Source organism: Tubulanus polymorphus, chromosome 4 (assembly GCF_964204645.1).
Source record: "Tubulanus polymorphus chromosome 4, tnTubPoly1.2, whole genome shotgun sequence".
NCBI classification, from domain to species: Eukaryota; Metazoa; Nemertea; class Palaeonemertea; order Tubulaniformes; family Tubulanidae; genus Tubulanus; species Tubulanus polymorphus.
The window spans coordinates 4690169-4704026 of record NC_134028.1 but is presented as its reverse complement, the minus strand read 5'-3'; the positions used below and the strand labels follow the sequence as shown (position 1 = coordinate 4704026).

The window sequence follows — 13858 nt, the reverse complement described above, 5'->3', positions numbered from 1 at the left end:
CAACCGGGCTGAACACTGTCAACCGGGCTGAACGCTGTCAACTGGGCTGAACATAGTCAATGAGGCTGAATACTCTCAACCAGGCTGAAAACTGTCACCTGGGTTGAACACAAATGTCAGCCTAAATTTTCATAAAAACTGATAGTGAGGCCAGAGGGGAACTGATAGTGATAATCGAGGGGCACAACTTGAAAATGCTTAGTTACATAAACGCAGGCTGCTGCTGCTGCTGCTGCTGCTGGTATCAGTGTTATAGATTTTCTAGTGATGTCGAATCAAACGACTACAGTACAGGCTCCCACCTCATCCTTCTCCAAGGAGCAGATGCATTATCAATCGCTATGGTAACCCAGGGGCTTTCATGAATGCTTCATCGAAGACAACTTTCAAACAGTAGTTGTAAACTGATTGGGTGCGAAATGACAAAAAAACTGAAATATGCAGAATTGATACCTTGACGTGTTGATGAAGGTCAGGGTTACGACTGTCACTAAACTGATGGCTACTCGGTATAAATCCAGTATCCTTCATATCAGCTGATTGCGCGATATTAAATCCCGGTGACCGCGTAACCATAGGTGGCCACTGTCCAGCAATTTGACCACCATTTGGATCCATCCAAAATTTTCAGCGACTTAACATCGGAATCAGCTTCATTGTGTTTATATCTCGGGATTCAGCGTCACATCTGAAATAAATACAATAGAATCAGTTACACACTTGAGTCGCTGTAATCATAAATAATAGTAATATAATCATAGTTAGGACAATTACTATTTTGATGTCTCTAAAATAAAATGACGACTTACACTTAGTAAAATGAATTGGAAAAACCCAAATTGGGACTTGAAAATAGAGATGACTTCAGTAATGTGATGATTTACTCTTCGATGACTTAACAAGCGAAGATAAGACAGTGTAAACCATATAGGCCTGATACGTTTTAATGATTGCGGTTTTACACTTCCATCACCAAAAAAGATTTATAGCAGTCACATCTCAATGAAATCAATATTTCATTAATTCTAACGAATTTTAACGAGTAAAGCGGTGTCAATATCACGCTCACTAACGCGGTTTATTTTGCGGTATGTTTGCAAACAACTGCTATACTACTATACGCCGAGACAAGAATAATATTGAGACTGGGTCAGTGTGTCAGACAGCGGCTGACTAGACAGCGCGATACGTCCCTATGCACTCGAAATCCGTCGCCCCAAATTTTTTCCATCACTATAAATAGATACAGACTGAACTCTTGAAGTTTATAAATATCCGAGCACACGCGCCAACAAACAAACTAGCGGGTGAGACTGGCGACCTCCCAGGTCACCTCGCTCGGGACCAGGGTCCGTACAGGCTTCCTCAAAACGATCATGTGTAGACATTCATTAAAAATTACATAATATAATTATAGGCCTAACTGAAATTTGCTAGACGCAGACATTGTGACATCGTACAGGATGGCATTATACACAGTGGTTACTTTCCCCCTTTACAAATTACCTGAGTTTTCCTTTATTTTTTAATGTAATAGGGCCTACCACAAAATTATCCCAAGTGAATCTGCAGCAGATCAATAAAGTAATTTCTTAGTTTAAATGTTATAATTAATTCATTCTTTAAAAAAAAAACACGAATTGATGAGACGAGAAGATACACAATATCCGTGTATGATGATAACGAGAGAAATCCCACAATAAATTCAGCCAAAACGAGAAACTTGAGTAGAAGAGTATATATTTGCGCAATGTTTCGGCTAAAGACTATTAGCCATCATCAGTACGCCTGATGATGGCTAGTAGTATTTAGCCGAAACGTTGCGCAAACATATATAATATTATTGTGGGATTTCTCTCATTAACACAAATTGATTAAGAAAAAGCCATCATAATTCTGTGAGTTTTTCAGGTTTTTTACAAAATCCGTCGACTTCGCTGGTTTCTTCAAGATTTTCTAGATCTCTGATTTCACCAGGTTTCCCTGCTGTTGACAATAGCCAGGTATTCAATTTTATAAAGCCAAAAACCTATTTACTACAAGGCCTGATCAGATTCCGAGGGCCTACTCTTATATTAGTGCTACTTTTTTACTTACTACCACTACCAGTACCAGTACTTGCCTAACACTCGTAAAATTAAACAGCGCTAGGAAACTGGCAAAATTCATCAGTCAAGCTGGGAACAGCTCGCAAGGGGCATTTGAAATATTCGACCTCGCTATCCGTATGCGTATAGTTCTATTCTCTAATGAATTAATGTTGGACGGTTAATACCCAGACTATACACGCGCTAGAGTGAGAAAACTACTAAAATATCTGCGGTTATTTTACGTCGATGTCCACATAGAAATATTCATTGAAAACTCCAATGAAATTGTCAACACCTAGAGCATCGTAGGACGCATCAAAAATATCAAAGACTCTTACCGTAAAAGCGGAATATCAGAATATCCAATTAGTGTAGTAGAAAGCGACCCAGAAAATATAGGTCAACTCGAACACAATGGGGGACCGTCTCTGAATTATAGATACTCATTCACGTATTTATGCATATCACTAAATATGACGATATCATTAATTTTACTCTTATATGATAGAATAGAAGTTATTGTCTTCCACACGAATGGCTCATTTTACGTCCTCCGGAATGTGAAACGAAGAATAGCGAGGACTATATAATTTTGAGCTCGTCCCTAAAATGGCTCTAGTGAGGGCAGCACCTCCCGGTGCAACATTTCGAGAAGATATGCTGTCGGGCAGCGGGTTCACACCGGTGGCACTGTTCCTTTCTTGTGGGTCTTATCTAGAAAGGAAAGAATTGCAACCGATATAAGCTCATCTGCGGCGGAACTGAGCGCAGGGGTTCCAGCCAATTAGAGACCGAATATACATATTACAAATTATGACCGCTAGTTAGCGTCATTCGTAATTAATTAGTCATAAACTTTCAAATTCAAGTAGTTCAAAACGTAAACCAAACCTTCAGCAGCACGGCAGATGACTGGACCGAAGATCTAGAATCGGAATTGGTAGAATTATGGTGAGAGCGGCGATCTTTATATGTCGCTAGCACATTGGTATTCAAAACAGAATCAGAAAGATAAAGATCTTGAATAAATAGCTTTAGTAAAAGAAATATATTTCCCAATAATTCAAAATAATTCAAATTTATTCTCAAAATGCTTGTCACGTGACCATCTGAGAGCCGGTGTAGTTGCTAGTAATCGTAACCGACATAAGCAGTGAGAGCACCTGGGAGCATCTCGTATATCCCGCTAGTCGGCCTCAGTTGCGGGGAATCGGAGCGCAATCGACATAAGCTGGGCTGCGATCATTGCTCTCGGTTGCGTCGGTAGGAGTCGGTAGGCGTTGTGTTGCTTGTCGACATAAGCTAGCCTGTCGACAGGCAACGCGACGCCTACCGATGCAACTGGGTTTATCGCCGATTAGCGGCAACTAGCGGCCTACTAGAGGCCGCCAGTTGCTGCTCTATCGGTTCGACATAAGCCGGCTTGAGACGGCAACCCGACGCCTACAAACTCGTCGCGAAGCAGTATCCGACTCTAGTTGCCCATGTTCTACTCCGGCATACGGTAGGCGGACAGTTGCTTTCGATCGCAACCGACATAAGCTCATCTGCGACGCGACAGAACTGAAGCCTGGCGCACACGGGCGACAATTTCGAGCAATTCTCGAGTAACCGCCCGAATTGCTCGGCGTCGAACGAAAAAATCGCTCGTCTGCGGCAAGGGGCGACAGCGATTGCTCGTTGTCGAAAGGAATTGCTCCGTGTCGCCCAATATCAAACATGTTTGATATTGGGCGACGGAAAATTGCTTGTCGCCAGGAAATTGCTCACCGATCGCTCGGGAGTTGCCCGTGTGCGGTAGCTGGAGACCCCAAGCAACGAGCACCTCATCAACCTAGCCAATGACTAAACGAATAATTATCATGTGATACTTCCAAATACGGCATCACCCGGGTTAGTAGCGTGGCCATTTTGACAAGTCACATGATAAAAATGTTTGGCGCGAAAGATAATCGCCTCTCCATCGGGCGACACCTAGCGATCGATTGCTCAACGGTTGCTCAAAAATCGGTCGCAGCAACCGGCGACTGAAAATTGCCTCGTGTGCGCCAGGCTTTAAGCGCAAGGGTTCCAGCCAATAAGAGACCGAATATACATAGAAAAAATTATGACCGCTGGTTAGCGTCATTTGTAATTAGTCATAAACTTTCAAATTCCAGTATTTCGAAACGTCAACCAAACCTTCAGCACGGCAGAGGACTGGACCGAAGATCTAGAAGCGAAATTGGTAGAATCATGGTGTGAGCGCTAGCGGCCATCGTTATGATGTCACTAGCTCATTGTATTTAAAACAGAATCAGAAAGATAAAGATCTTAAAGAAAAAGCTTTTCTAATAGAAATATATTTCCCAATAATTCAAAATAATTCAAATTTATTCCCCAAGTGCTTATCACGTGACCATCTGAGCCGTTGCAGTTGCCAGTAATCGTAACCGACATAAGCAGGGAAGAAACTGGGAGGATCTCGTATCCCGATTGTCGGCCTCAGTTCCTGCGAATCGGAGCGCAATCGACATAAGCTGGGCTGCGATCGCAGTTGCTCTCGGTTGCGTCGGTAGGAGTCGCGTTGCTTGTCGACATAAGCCAGCCTTTAGAGACGACCATGTCATGACTTGACACCACTACAGCTGTCTGTCCAGTCAGACTTCGAGACTCACCTCGGGTCATTGGTCAAGGTGGTTCGACTGTACGAGGTGGAAACTTCCGGCATTTATGCGTTCATTTTGAATATATTAAACATCGTGAACAAACATTTTATACCTTTTGATTAATTTTGCACAATGATGTCCTTTTTTGATATATTGAAATGTTTTGAAGATACAGCACACAGTGGCTTGTCAGAAAATAAAACCCCACTTACATAATCTACGACACTCGACCAGGAAGAAATGGCCCACTCTACGCCCCTCGACCAACAGGAACAAACGTTTGCATACCTTTTGATTGATTTTGCACAATGATGTCATTTCTTTTGATTTATACGTAGAAATGTTTTGTAGATACAGTACACAGTGGTTTGTCAGAAAATGAAACCCCACTTATATAATCTACGACCCTCGACCAGGAAGAGGGCTATTCAAGAAAATGAAAATAAGGAATTTAGATTTTTTCATGTTTTTTTAGGACTGGTCTGATTGTGTAGTATTCTTTTATTATATAATGTTTTTGATAAACAGCTCGTCAAATAAAACCAGACGCGTACCAATTAAACATTAGGCCAACGATTTATAAAAGTGAAACCAAGTGTTTACAATTTCATATCATCGCTGGCACTGAAGATGTTGACCAAGTTACAGTTAGTTCTATTAGTTGTGATACTAGTGACTGGGGTTACTGCGAGTAAGCAGGACGCGGTTACACTAGTAAACGGTGGATATGAAGGAATCATTGTCGGTATAGGGCCCGATGTTGTAGAACACCCGAGATTACTAAAACGTCTTCAAGTAAGTAGTAATATGAACAAAGATTTTCAACTGTTCTTATATGATTCACTGAGATATACTCTGGATCATTTTTAGAAATAAATTGAGCGATTTTCTACAACAGCGACATTTCTAGGGAAAGAGGGAAAGGGTGATTTTAAATTCATTTATTCAATCATTCAATTTCCACCGGCGGATCCGTCAATAATTCACTGCTTGGTGTGACGATGATCTCTGGGGAGATGGAAACGTCGTGTTCTTCTATTTGTTTGATCAAATAAATTCTCGATTTTTAAAACGCTTATGATTTGTACATAGTGGGTTTTATCTAATTATCTGTTCACTACGTTTGAGTGTGGCTATTCTACTTTTATTCATCCAATGTATTTTGAAAAAAAGGACCTCATTGAACTTGCATCTGCGGAACTAAATCATTTTTGATTGACTACACCCCCTAACAGAAATTAGATTTCCCCAGAAATTGTAAATATGTTACACCTTGCGAATTTTATTGCCATAAAGGAATATTTGACCGATGCATCTGCAAGATTATTCACAGCAACGAAACGGCAAACTTTCTTTCGCAATATAACAATTGTTGTGCCTTCGAGCTGGAAGACGAGCACTTCGGCGAACGATAAAGGAGCAACATTGGATGAAGCCATCATTAAAATTGACAAAGAAAACAAACTTCACGGCAAAATCCCCTACACTCTTCAAGCCGGTGGATGTGGTAAACCTGGCGAATATATTCATCTAACCCCCCATTATGTCGTTATCGGAAATGCTGCACTCGGAGAGCCAGGTACTCACTGAACGATATATTCTTTACGATTTGATTTCAATTCAAATTCAGCACTTGTAAAATATGTAGTTTTATTCATTGGATTCACGTGTATTTCATCTGATGAGGGGAAACCAACTCATCTGATGAGGTGATATGGTCCCGGAAACGCTGGTATTAATAAACTGTTTTTACTCATTAGAAAATGAGATGATATATTCATATTGTTATCGTTTTTATGAATTTTCTGAGACTCTTTGTCTGAGAATTGATTCAAATTTCTTTCTAACTGGAACTTATTTCTATTGTTATTCCAGGTAAGGTACTGGTACATGAATGGGGTCACCTCAGATGGGGTTTATTCGACGAGTATCCAACTTCCGACGAAGAGCAGTTTTACATCAGTTCAGAGGAGAAGAAAATAGTCGCGACTAAGTAAGTTGGACATTTCCGGGGTTCTGGGTAGAGCTGACCCAATAAATAGTTTCAGCTATTGACACAGGACTCCACAGTTTTGATGTGATGAATAAATTTGTTTTCAATCTTTTAACTTTGCATATGGTGGATTTTAAAACACAGGACTCACAGTTATGATGTGATGAATAAATTTGTTTTTGATCTTTTAACTTTGTATATGGTGGATTTTAATATGTTAATCATCTTTTCATCACGTCAGGGTGTGTGGTCTTGTGGCTATAGTTCGACGATGCTTGTTGAATGTAGGAAGTGTAATTTTAAATAGAAAAAAAACCATAATGCTATTTTTGTCTGTAGTTTGGCTAGACCTAACACACATAGTTTATAGAAACATATTTTAAAAAGGTGTTCGGATGATATCATCGGTGAGATTAAAGGCGATTGTGAATGGGATGGTAATGTCATTACGGGTAAATGTACGTTCAAAGCGAATGACAAACAGGAGACGGGAAGTGCTTCAATAATGTTCGGCCAGAATCTGGACGGGGTGAGTGTTCATACATATATAGTAGAAATCAAGTATATAATAATTTTTTAACCATTTATTTTTTGTAGAAATATCTTTATATATGTGTGTGTACGTGTATGTATGTATATATGTATGTTTATATGTATATACATGTGCAGATATATGTATATTCGTAATATTATGTCATGCGATATATAGTGACTTATAAGTCTAAATTAGGGCTGGGTACCAAACCTTTATATTCTGTTTATTTTCATATATAATGTACATGTCACTATAATAAATAAAATAAATAGAAAAATAAAAATATATATTTCCAATAACTTGGAGTATGGATCTTCCCCCTCTGCGAAAAACAATCAAATTAAGTAAACAATCCTGCGTCGTGTTTTCATCACAGTTTTTCAAAAAGCATTGATTTAGTTGTTGTTGTCGATATTTCCGTCTCAATATTCAATCTCGTGATATGGAAAAAGTAAGTTTTCTTCGTTTTCCGTATCATTGGAATTGAATTCGTCACAATTTTCTCAGATTTTGAAAATATTTGAATGATATAGAGTTCGTATTCATATTTTTCCTGTTCCCTTCCATTTTAAGATACGTACCTGAAAGAAAGAATATTTATCTTGATTATCTTTTTGCGCCCAATTTTTCTTGAAAATAACATCCGTTCTCCAAGGGATTGAAAGAAGGCAATTTTTGAATAAAAACAATTGTTTATTCTGACGATGGATTTTGGAGTTTAGAAAACCTGAATTGAATTCTTTCAATGTGATGATTAAAATATTTTTTCGCTCCAATCATCGAAACTATGTAAAAAATGTTCGAATGATTTACAAATATTTGTCAGGTTGATGCATTTTGTGATGAAGGAACTCATAACCAAGAAGCCTCGAATAAGCAGAATCGTATTTGTAATTTGAGGAGCGCTTGGGAAGTGATGAAAGATCACGACGATTTCAAAAATGGTGAGTTATTAATTTCCATAGACAGATAAATGTACGTATGAGTCATAAAAATGATCACAACAACATGTCTGTAAATCCAGCTGATGTTTGAAGGGTATAGTATACGTATTTATGCCCAGTTGCATTACATCTCGTCTTTCAGGAGACAACACGTTGGGAAGCACAACTGATACACGTCCAACATTTCGCATCGTCAAAGAAATTCGAATAAAGAATACAGTACTGGTTCTCGATAAATCTGGAAGCATGCGTGGTGAGGTATGTTAGTCGACTTGTAAATCGTAATTTTGCTGCATATGTTTTTTTTTCTTTTTTTTCTCTCTTTCTTCTCTTTTTCAACTTGTCTCTCTTGTTTGTAACTGTAATTGTAATGTGTTCACTTTATTGTTGTATATCTGATGTTGTAATGTTTCGACAAGGATAAATAAAGTATGAATTGAATTGAATTGAATTGAAGTGGATCTTATCTTACTCCCTTTCCCAACATCATTTCTAGACGTTTTTAAGTTTACACTGAAGAAAGACCCCCATTAAGAAAGAAAAATAGAATAAATTCTATGAGCCATTTACAAAGGTTCAGTTTTAGATCTGTAAATAGCTCGTCATAAAAGTAGGCGAAAAGCCGCATACTTTTTCTATCCAGCTAGATTATGTTAAGTCTATTCATCAATCATTGATTTCTTTTCAACTGAAGCCATTGTCTCTTCTCCGAACGGCGGCGAAAAACTACATTTCTCAATTTGCAAAAAATGAAACGATGATATCCATTGTGCAGTTTGATTCTTCACCCCGGGTAAACATAGGTCCGACACTGGTCGAAACCGAACGTAGTAAACTCATCAAAGCTTTGCCCGATACGACTGGTGGTGGTACAAATATCCAGAAGGGCATCGAACGAGCTGTCAAGGTAAATCCTTCTATACAATATAAATCAGTTATATATCTGTTGACGATACACGATCGATATATCAGTATATGAAATCGATATATCAGTAAATATAATCATTTGCAATAGTTTATGATGAAAACATCCGCTTCTTCAGTAAACACTCAAGAAATTTTGTATAGTTTTAAAACGGTTATATTGATCCATATTGTACAGTTCAATCAGTAAAAATGATTTGTATCTGTTCAATATAAAGGTGATAAATGATTCTGGACACTGCGCCGATGGAGGAGGCAAACTCGTCGTTATAACTGATGGCAAAGATTTCAATAACTACACTGACAAAACAAAACAGATTTTGAAATCGTGCCACCTTAGAGTTGACGCGATCGCTATTGGAATTAATGCAGATGCTAAATTGGAAAAATTAGCTTCTGAACACAATGGGAGATCGTGTTACTTTATAACCGGACAACCAGTAAATATCCTGTCACAGTGTTTAAAGGATACCGGAGGAACTAACTCGGTTTGTATACATATGTATGTATGTACGTTTATTACGTATACGCGCAATAAATAATGTAATATGTTGTTTTATTTGTTACTAGGTGGATATCCAAACTAGCGACCAACAAACATTTGTCATCGATGGATCGATCGGTTTAGGTACGACTTTGATAATTTCTCACAAACTGCCACTGTCGTCGGTCAACCTCACAGATCCTCGAAATTTTTCACATACGGAAAACTCTTCTATTTTGATATTTGAACGTGATCCAGATTTTGGACAAACTATCGTGAAAATCAAAGGCCAAGCGCAGGTATGTACAGAGGAGAGGGTAAGGCGGATGGGGAGGTGGGGTCAGTGGTAGATTTTTCTTCTCAGGTTGAAATTCTCCACTGGTCTATATCTGTGTATAGCTTTTGTTTACTTATTCTGGTGAAATTTCGAGTTAGTCGATCTTTATTTTGTGTATTCTACTTCAAGAACGCATAGTTAATTTGCATTACAATTTAAATGAGGGCTGGACTGAGTGTGTAACGTTCTGTATCTCATATGAAATGTCATGTACTTATCATCCCTCGATAATTGTTTTTAGAATAAAACAAAAAATCATGAATAGATTTTAACCTGTCGATATTTCAACTTTTCGGTTTTTCATTGTGGGATTTAGACTCGATTTTGGCCTCGTTACAGATCGGTACGTGGAAGTATTCGATCATGTCGACAAGCAATGAAAGCGTTAGTCTCAGCATTTCCTCATCGGCATCGAATCAATCAGTCGGAGCTATCACTGCTGAAGCTTCAGTCAATTCTTATCAAGTGGACTATTCAGGAAAAAGCCATCTAAAAATCACCGCTTTCGTTAAACAAGGATACACTCCGATTAAAAGGGCGAAGGTTTCAGTTGTTATTACACGTCCTAACGCAGCCGACTATCCGATTTCATTACGAGATGATGGAACTGGTAAGATCCACTTTTCAAATATTGTTCGCCACCAAATAAGAGTTGATGAAGTTTTATATATCTTTGACAGATAAACAGCTGTATTATCAGTGATGGAATAAGCAATCCCAAAATTTGATGATATTTCAAAGTTTTTTATCTCACGGGCTTCGAGATTTATCTAAATCCCATTTACAATGAAACAGAAAGAATGTCATTCTTGGGATTTTGGGATCATAGATAAATCGCGAAACTCTCTGATGAATTAACTTTGAAATATCAGTATTGCGGGGTTGTTCATGTGCTTATAAATCTGTGCTTATAAATCAGGATACGACGTTCAAAAAGATGATGGTATTTACACTGGAACGTATGTCGCGAAGAATTTTAATGGTAATGGCCGATACGGGATATCATTGTTTGCAAACGGCCACAAACGGACTCGCATCTTTTACCGAAGCAATGCTGGCGGAGCGGCCACTAATGGTAACAAATATTAGCGTTTTTAATCCAAAGAAAAGTCTCCCTCGTTGTAAGGTCAATCGGTCACCTCGGTTAGCTGCTTTTCTCAAAGTTGGTCAATTTAGATTTTAAATTCTACACAACGAATCATCAGGCCCACTCTTGAATTCTGTCAACGATGGAAGTAAGTTGTTTATATTCATACCCTGATATTGTTTTGTAGGGGAAATTCCGGTACTGACAACAAAACCAACAGGTGTTTTCAACAGATATGCCTCTGTTGGTGCATTCGTTGTTCAGAATTACAAAAGAAATGTAAATGATCTTATTGAACCGGGAAAAGTAAGAGATTTTGCCCTGGAAGGTGTTGACGTACAAAAGAAGATCGTCACGTTTTCGTTCACTTCCACAGGAGATGATATAGACCAAGGAAACGGTATGTTGCCTATGTAGTCTTATTGTCTTGAAACGTTTATCCTTAGACCGCTTTCACGCATAAGCAGTCATATTAGATCACATACGATTTTAGAACAGATCACGCAAAACTTTGGCAACGTTTTAGTTGTCAGGATGGCCACTGGAAATCACTGAACATACACTGTTTTTTCTTTATCATGTTGCGTAACATAAAGAAAGGAACGAACATACGTTTTTTTTTTGTTCAGTAGCGAGACACGAGATACTCTATTACAATTCAATGGAAGATTACAAATTAAGAAGCAATAATCCGTCGCTTGTTCCCGAGGCTCGCGTCCTATCTGGTAATATCAACAGCGAAACAGAACCAGGAAAAAGTATGATCGTCAAAATCGACTGCGAGACCATGCAGAGTAATAGCAGTTATATCTTCAGCGTCAGAGGAGTCGATGCAGCGTCAAATAAAGGCGACCATTCCAATCCTGTAATTGTGATTTTGAGGCAACTTGATCTGAAAGGTTATAAACAACCGCCTCCAAAACCGAACGCAGAGAAAATAACGCTCATTATTTTTGCTACGCTTGGATCGTTAATCTTAATTTCAGTAATCGTTGGTGGTATTTTCAGCTGCTGTCGTCGAGAATTTTCTAAAAAAGGTGTATTTGCATGTACAATATAAACAAGATTTGTGGTTTATTCATTTCTAGGACCACAATAAATGAAACTGTGAACTAAACCTCATTTTATAACAGTTTGAAAAATCGTAGTGCTTCACCATATCTTGGTAAAAAAACTTGTTTATTTGATTTTGTATCGGGAAAACCCAATTACACATAGACACCCGTCGATCCAGGTGATTAAAATTCTTGTGAAAAAAAATACAAATCATTTCTATTCAGTAAACATTCACTGCATAGAAACGTGAAGGAGCGACTAATACTATAGAAATAATTACCTATTAAAAAATAATATCATATATCTCCATAAATAACGAAGGTTGCTACAAAATATCTACTGCAGGGGTATATTTCTCGATTCAGATGCTCGAACCGTAAGTCGCCCATTGAAATTGGTAGATATCGCCAGATTGAGCGAAACCATGTTAGAAGACATTCTGACAGACTGGAGACAATTTTTAGTGTGTTTAGTGTGTTCTCCAAAGCTTGAGAAGCAAATTAATACCTAGACACCTCTGGAGACATCCCGATGGTAGGCCCCTAATCAGCATTAGTCAAGACAATCTTTTCTAGTAAAACTCGCTTAATCTGGCGATAAAAGGTCATCATTTGCTTAATCACATTACACATTAAACGATTATTATTATTAACGTAGTGTGCTTTATTGTATATTATCTACTGTTTGTGCACTGTGCAATGTAACTATTTCCTGAGCAAAAAACTAAACTGAAACTGAAACTGAAAATAAATCCTGAATTCGGTATTTATTTTGAAAGCACTAGTATTCGATTGAATGCACCTTTATCATTCATTATTATTATTCACTAAGGTTCCTCTCAAACAATATATTAGCCAGTAGTGTCAACAGAATATTGTACTTAGTACTTTAGTTAAAGTTGATTGAAAAATTCCTGATTCTAAATAGAAACGAAAAATCCTTTGTCCTTTTCTCTAAATATATTTATATATGTGTGTATATATTATGCATGTCTTTAATAAAATATTTATCTTCGTACTCATATTCCTTTCAACGCAATAAACCATGTTTTTCGTTCTGAATAGAATCATTCTTTTATATTTTCATGAAATGATTAATAAGATAAATAAACATAATAATCTCTATCTCGGTTGATATATTGTCTCATGGTGTCTAAATAACTGCCCCCGTTTGGATACAGAGTAACCTCGTTATTACGAACTCGGATACGATTCATCGAATGTAACAATTCAAGAAAACTTGTTTTATTTCATACTGGATACAACGAACTAACGGACAGTTTTTCCGGTCCCGGAAGTTCGCTGTAACCAGGATCCATTCAGTGGCTCCCAACTGTAGTGTGTCAAATCTTCATGTCATCCTTGGTTTCAAGTAAGCCTAATCGAATGTTTGTAGACTTTCCTTTTATACAACCGTGTTGACCGTTGAACAGGATTCTAAATTCCCTTCATTTTCATAGCATGGTGCGGCATCGTCAGCATACACGCAATCGTGGTCAACACAGCTTATCCAGACAAGATCGAGATTACGAACAAGGCTGTGCAGAAAACCAGTTGTCGCTGCTATATATGTTGATTTGATAGCTAGCTTGACTGCCATAGTCTTCTCATGAACTATTTACTTATCAATTACTGATGTGATACTGTAACCACCGGAAATTGACCTAGAAAAATGTCATAATCGTGGACTCATAAAATACTTCGCCGTCACTAATCGATAAGTAGAATCACCTACATAAAGAGGAAGTATATTCAAAGTTG

At 38.0% G+C, this 13858-nt stretch overlaps 1 protein-coding gene across 1 annotated transcript; it reads left to right on the top strand.

Moving 5' to 3' along the window:
- The first annotated feature begins 5319 nt into the window (after positions 1-5319).
- On the top strand, positions 5320-13252 carry LOC141903941 (calcium-activated chloride channel regulator 3A-1-like). The gene is made up of 13 exons (XM_074792345.1): positions 5320-5533; positions 6035-6317; positions 6614-6731; positions 7119-7260; positions 8093-8210; positions 8353-8468; positions 8905-9117; positions 9353-9622; positions 9705-9917; positions 10295-10565; positions 10875-11030; positions 11230-11442; positions 11672-13252. Exons 1-13 carry the CDS (start codon positions 5369-5371, stop codon positions 12100-12102), a joined length of 2709 nt encoding a protein of 902 aa, XP_074648446.1. The 5' UTR covers positions 5320-5368; the 3' UTR covers positions 12103-13252.
- Positions 13253-13858: the final 606 nt, after the last annotated feature.

Coding starts and splice junctions, on each gene's coding strand:
- LOC141903941 (XM_074792345.1), top strand. CDS start 5,369: ATGTTGACCAAGTTACAGTTAGTTCTATTAGTTGTGATACTAGTGACT. Junction 9,623..9,704: donor ATACCGGAGGAACTAACTCG/GTTTGTATACAT, acceptor ATTTGTTACTAG/GTGGATATCCAAACTAGCGA. Junction 11,443..11,671: donor TGATATAGACCAAGGAAACG/GTATGTTGCCTA, acceptor TTTTTTGTTCAG/TAGCGAGACACGAGATACTC.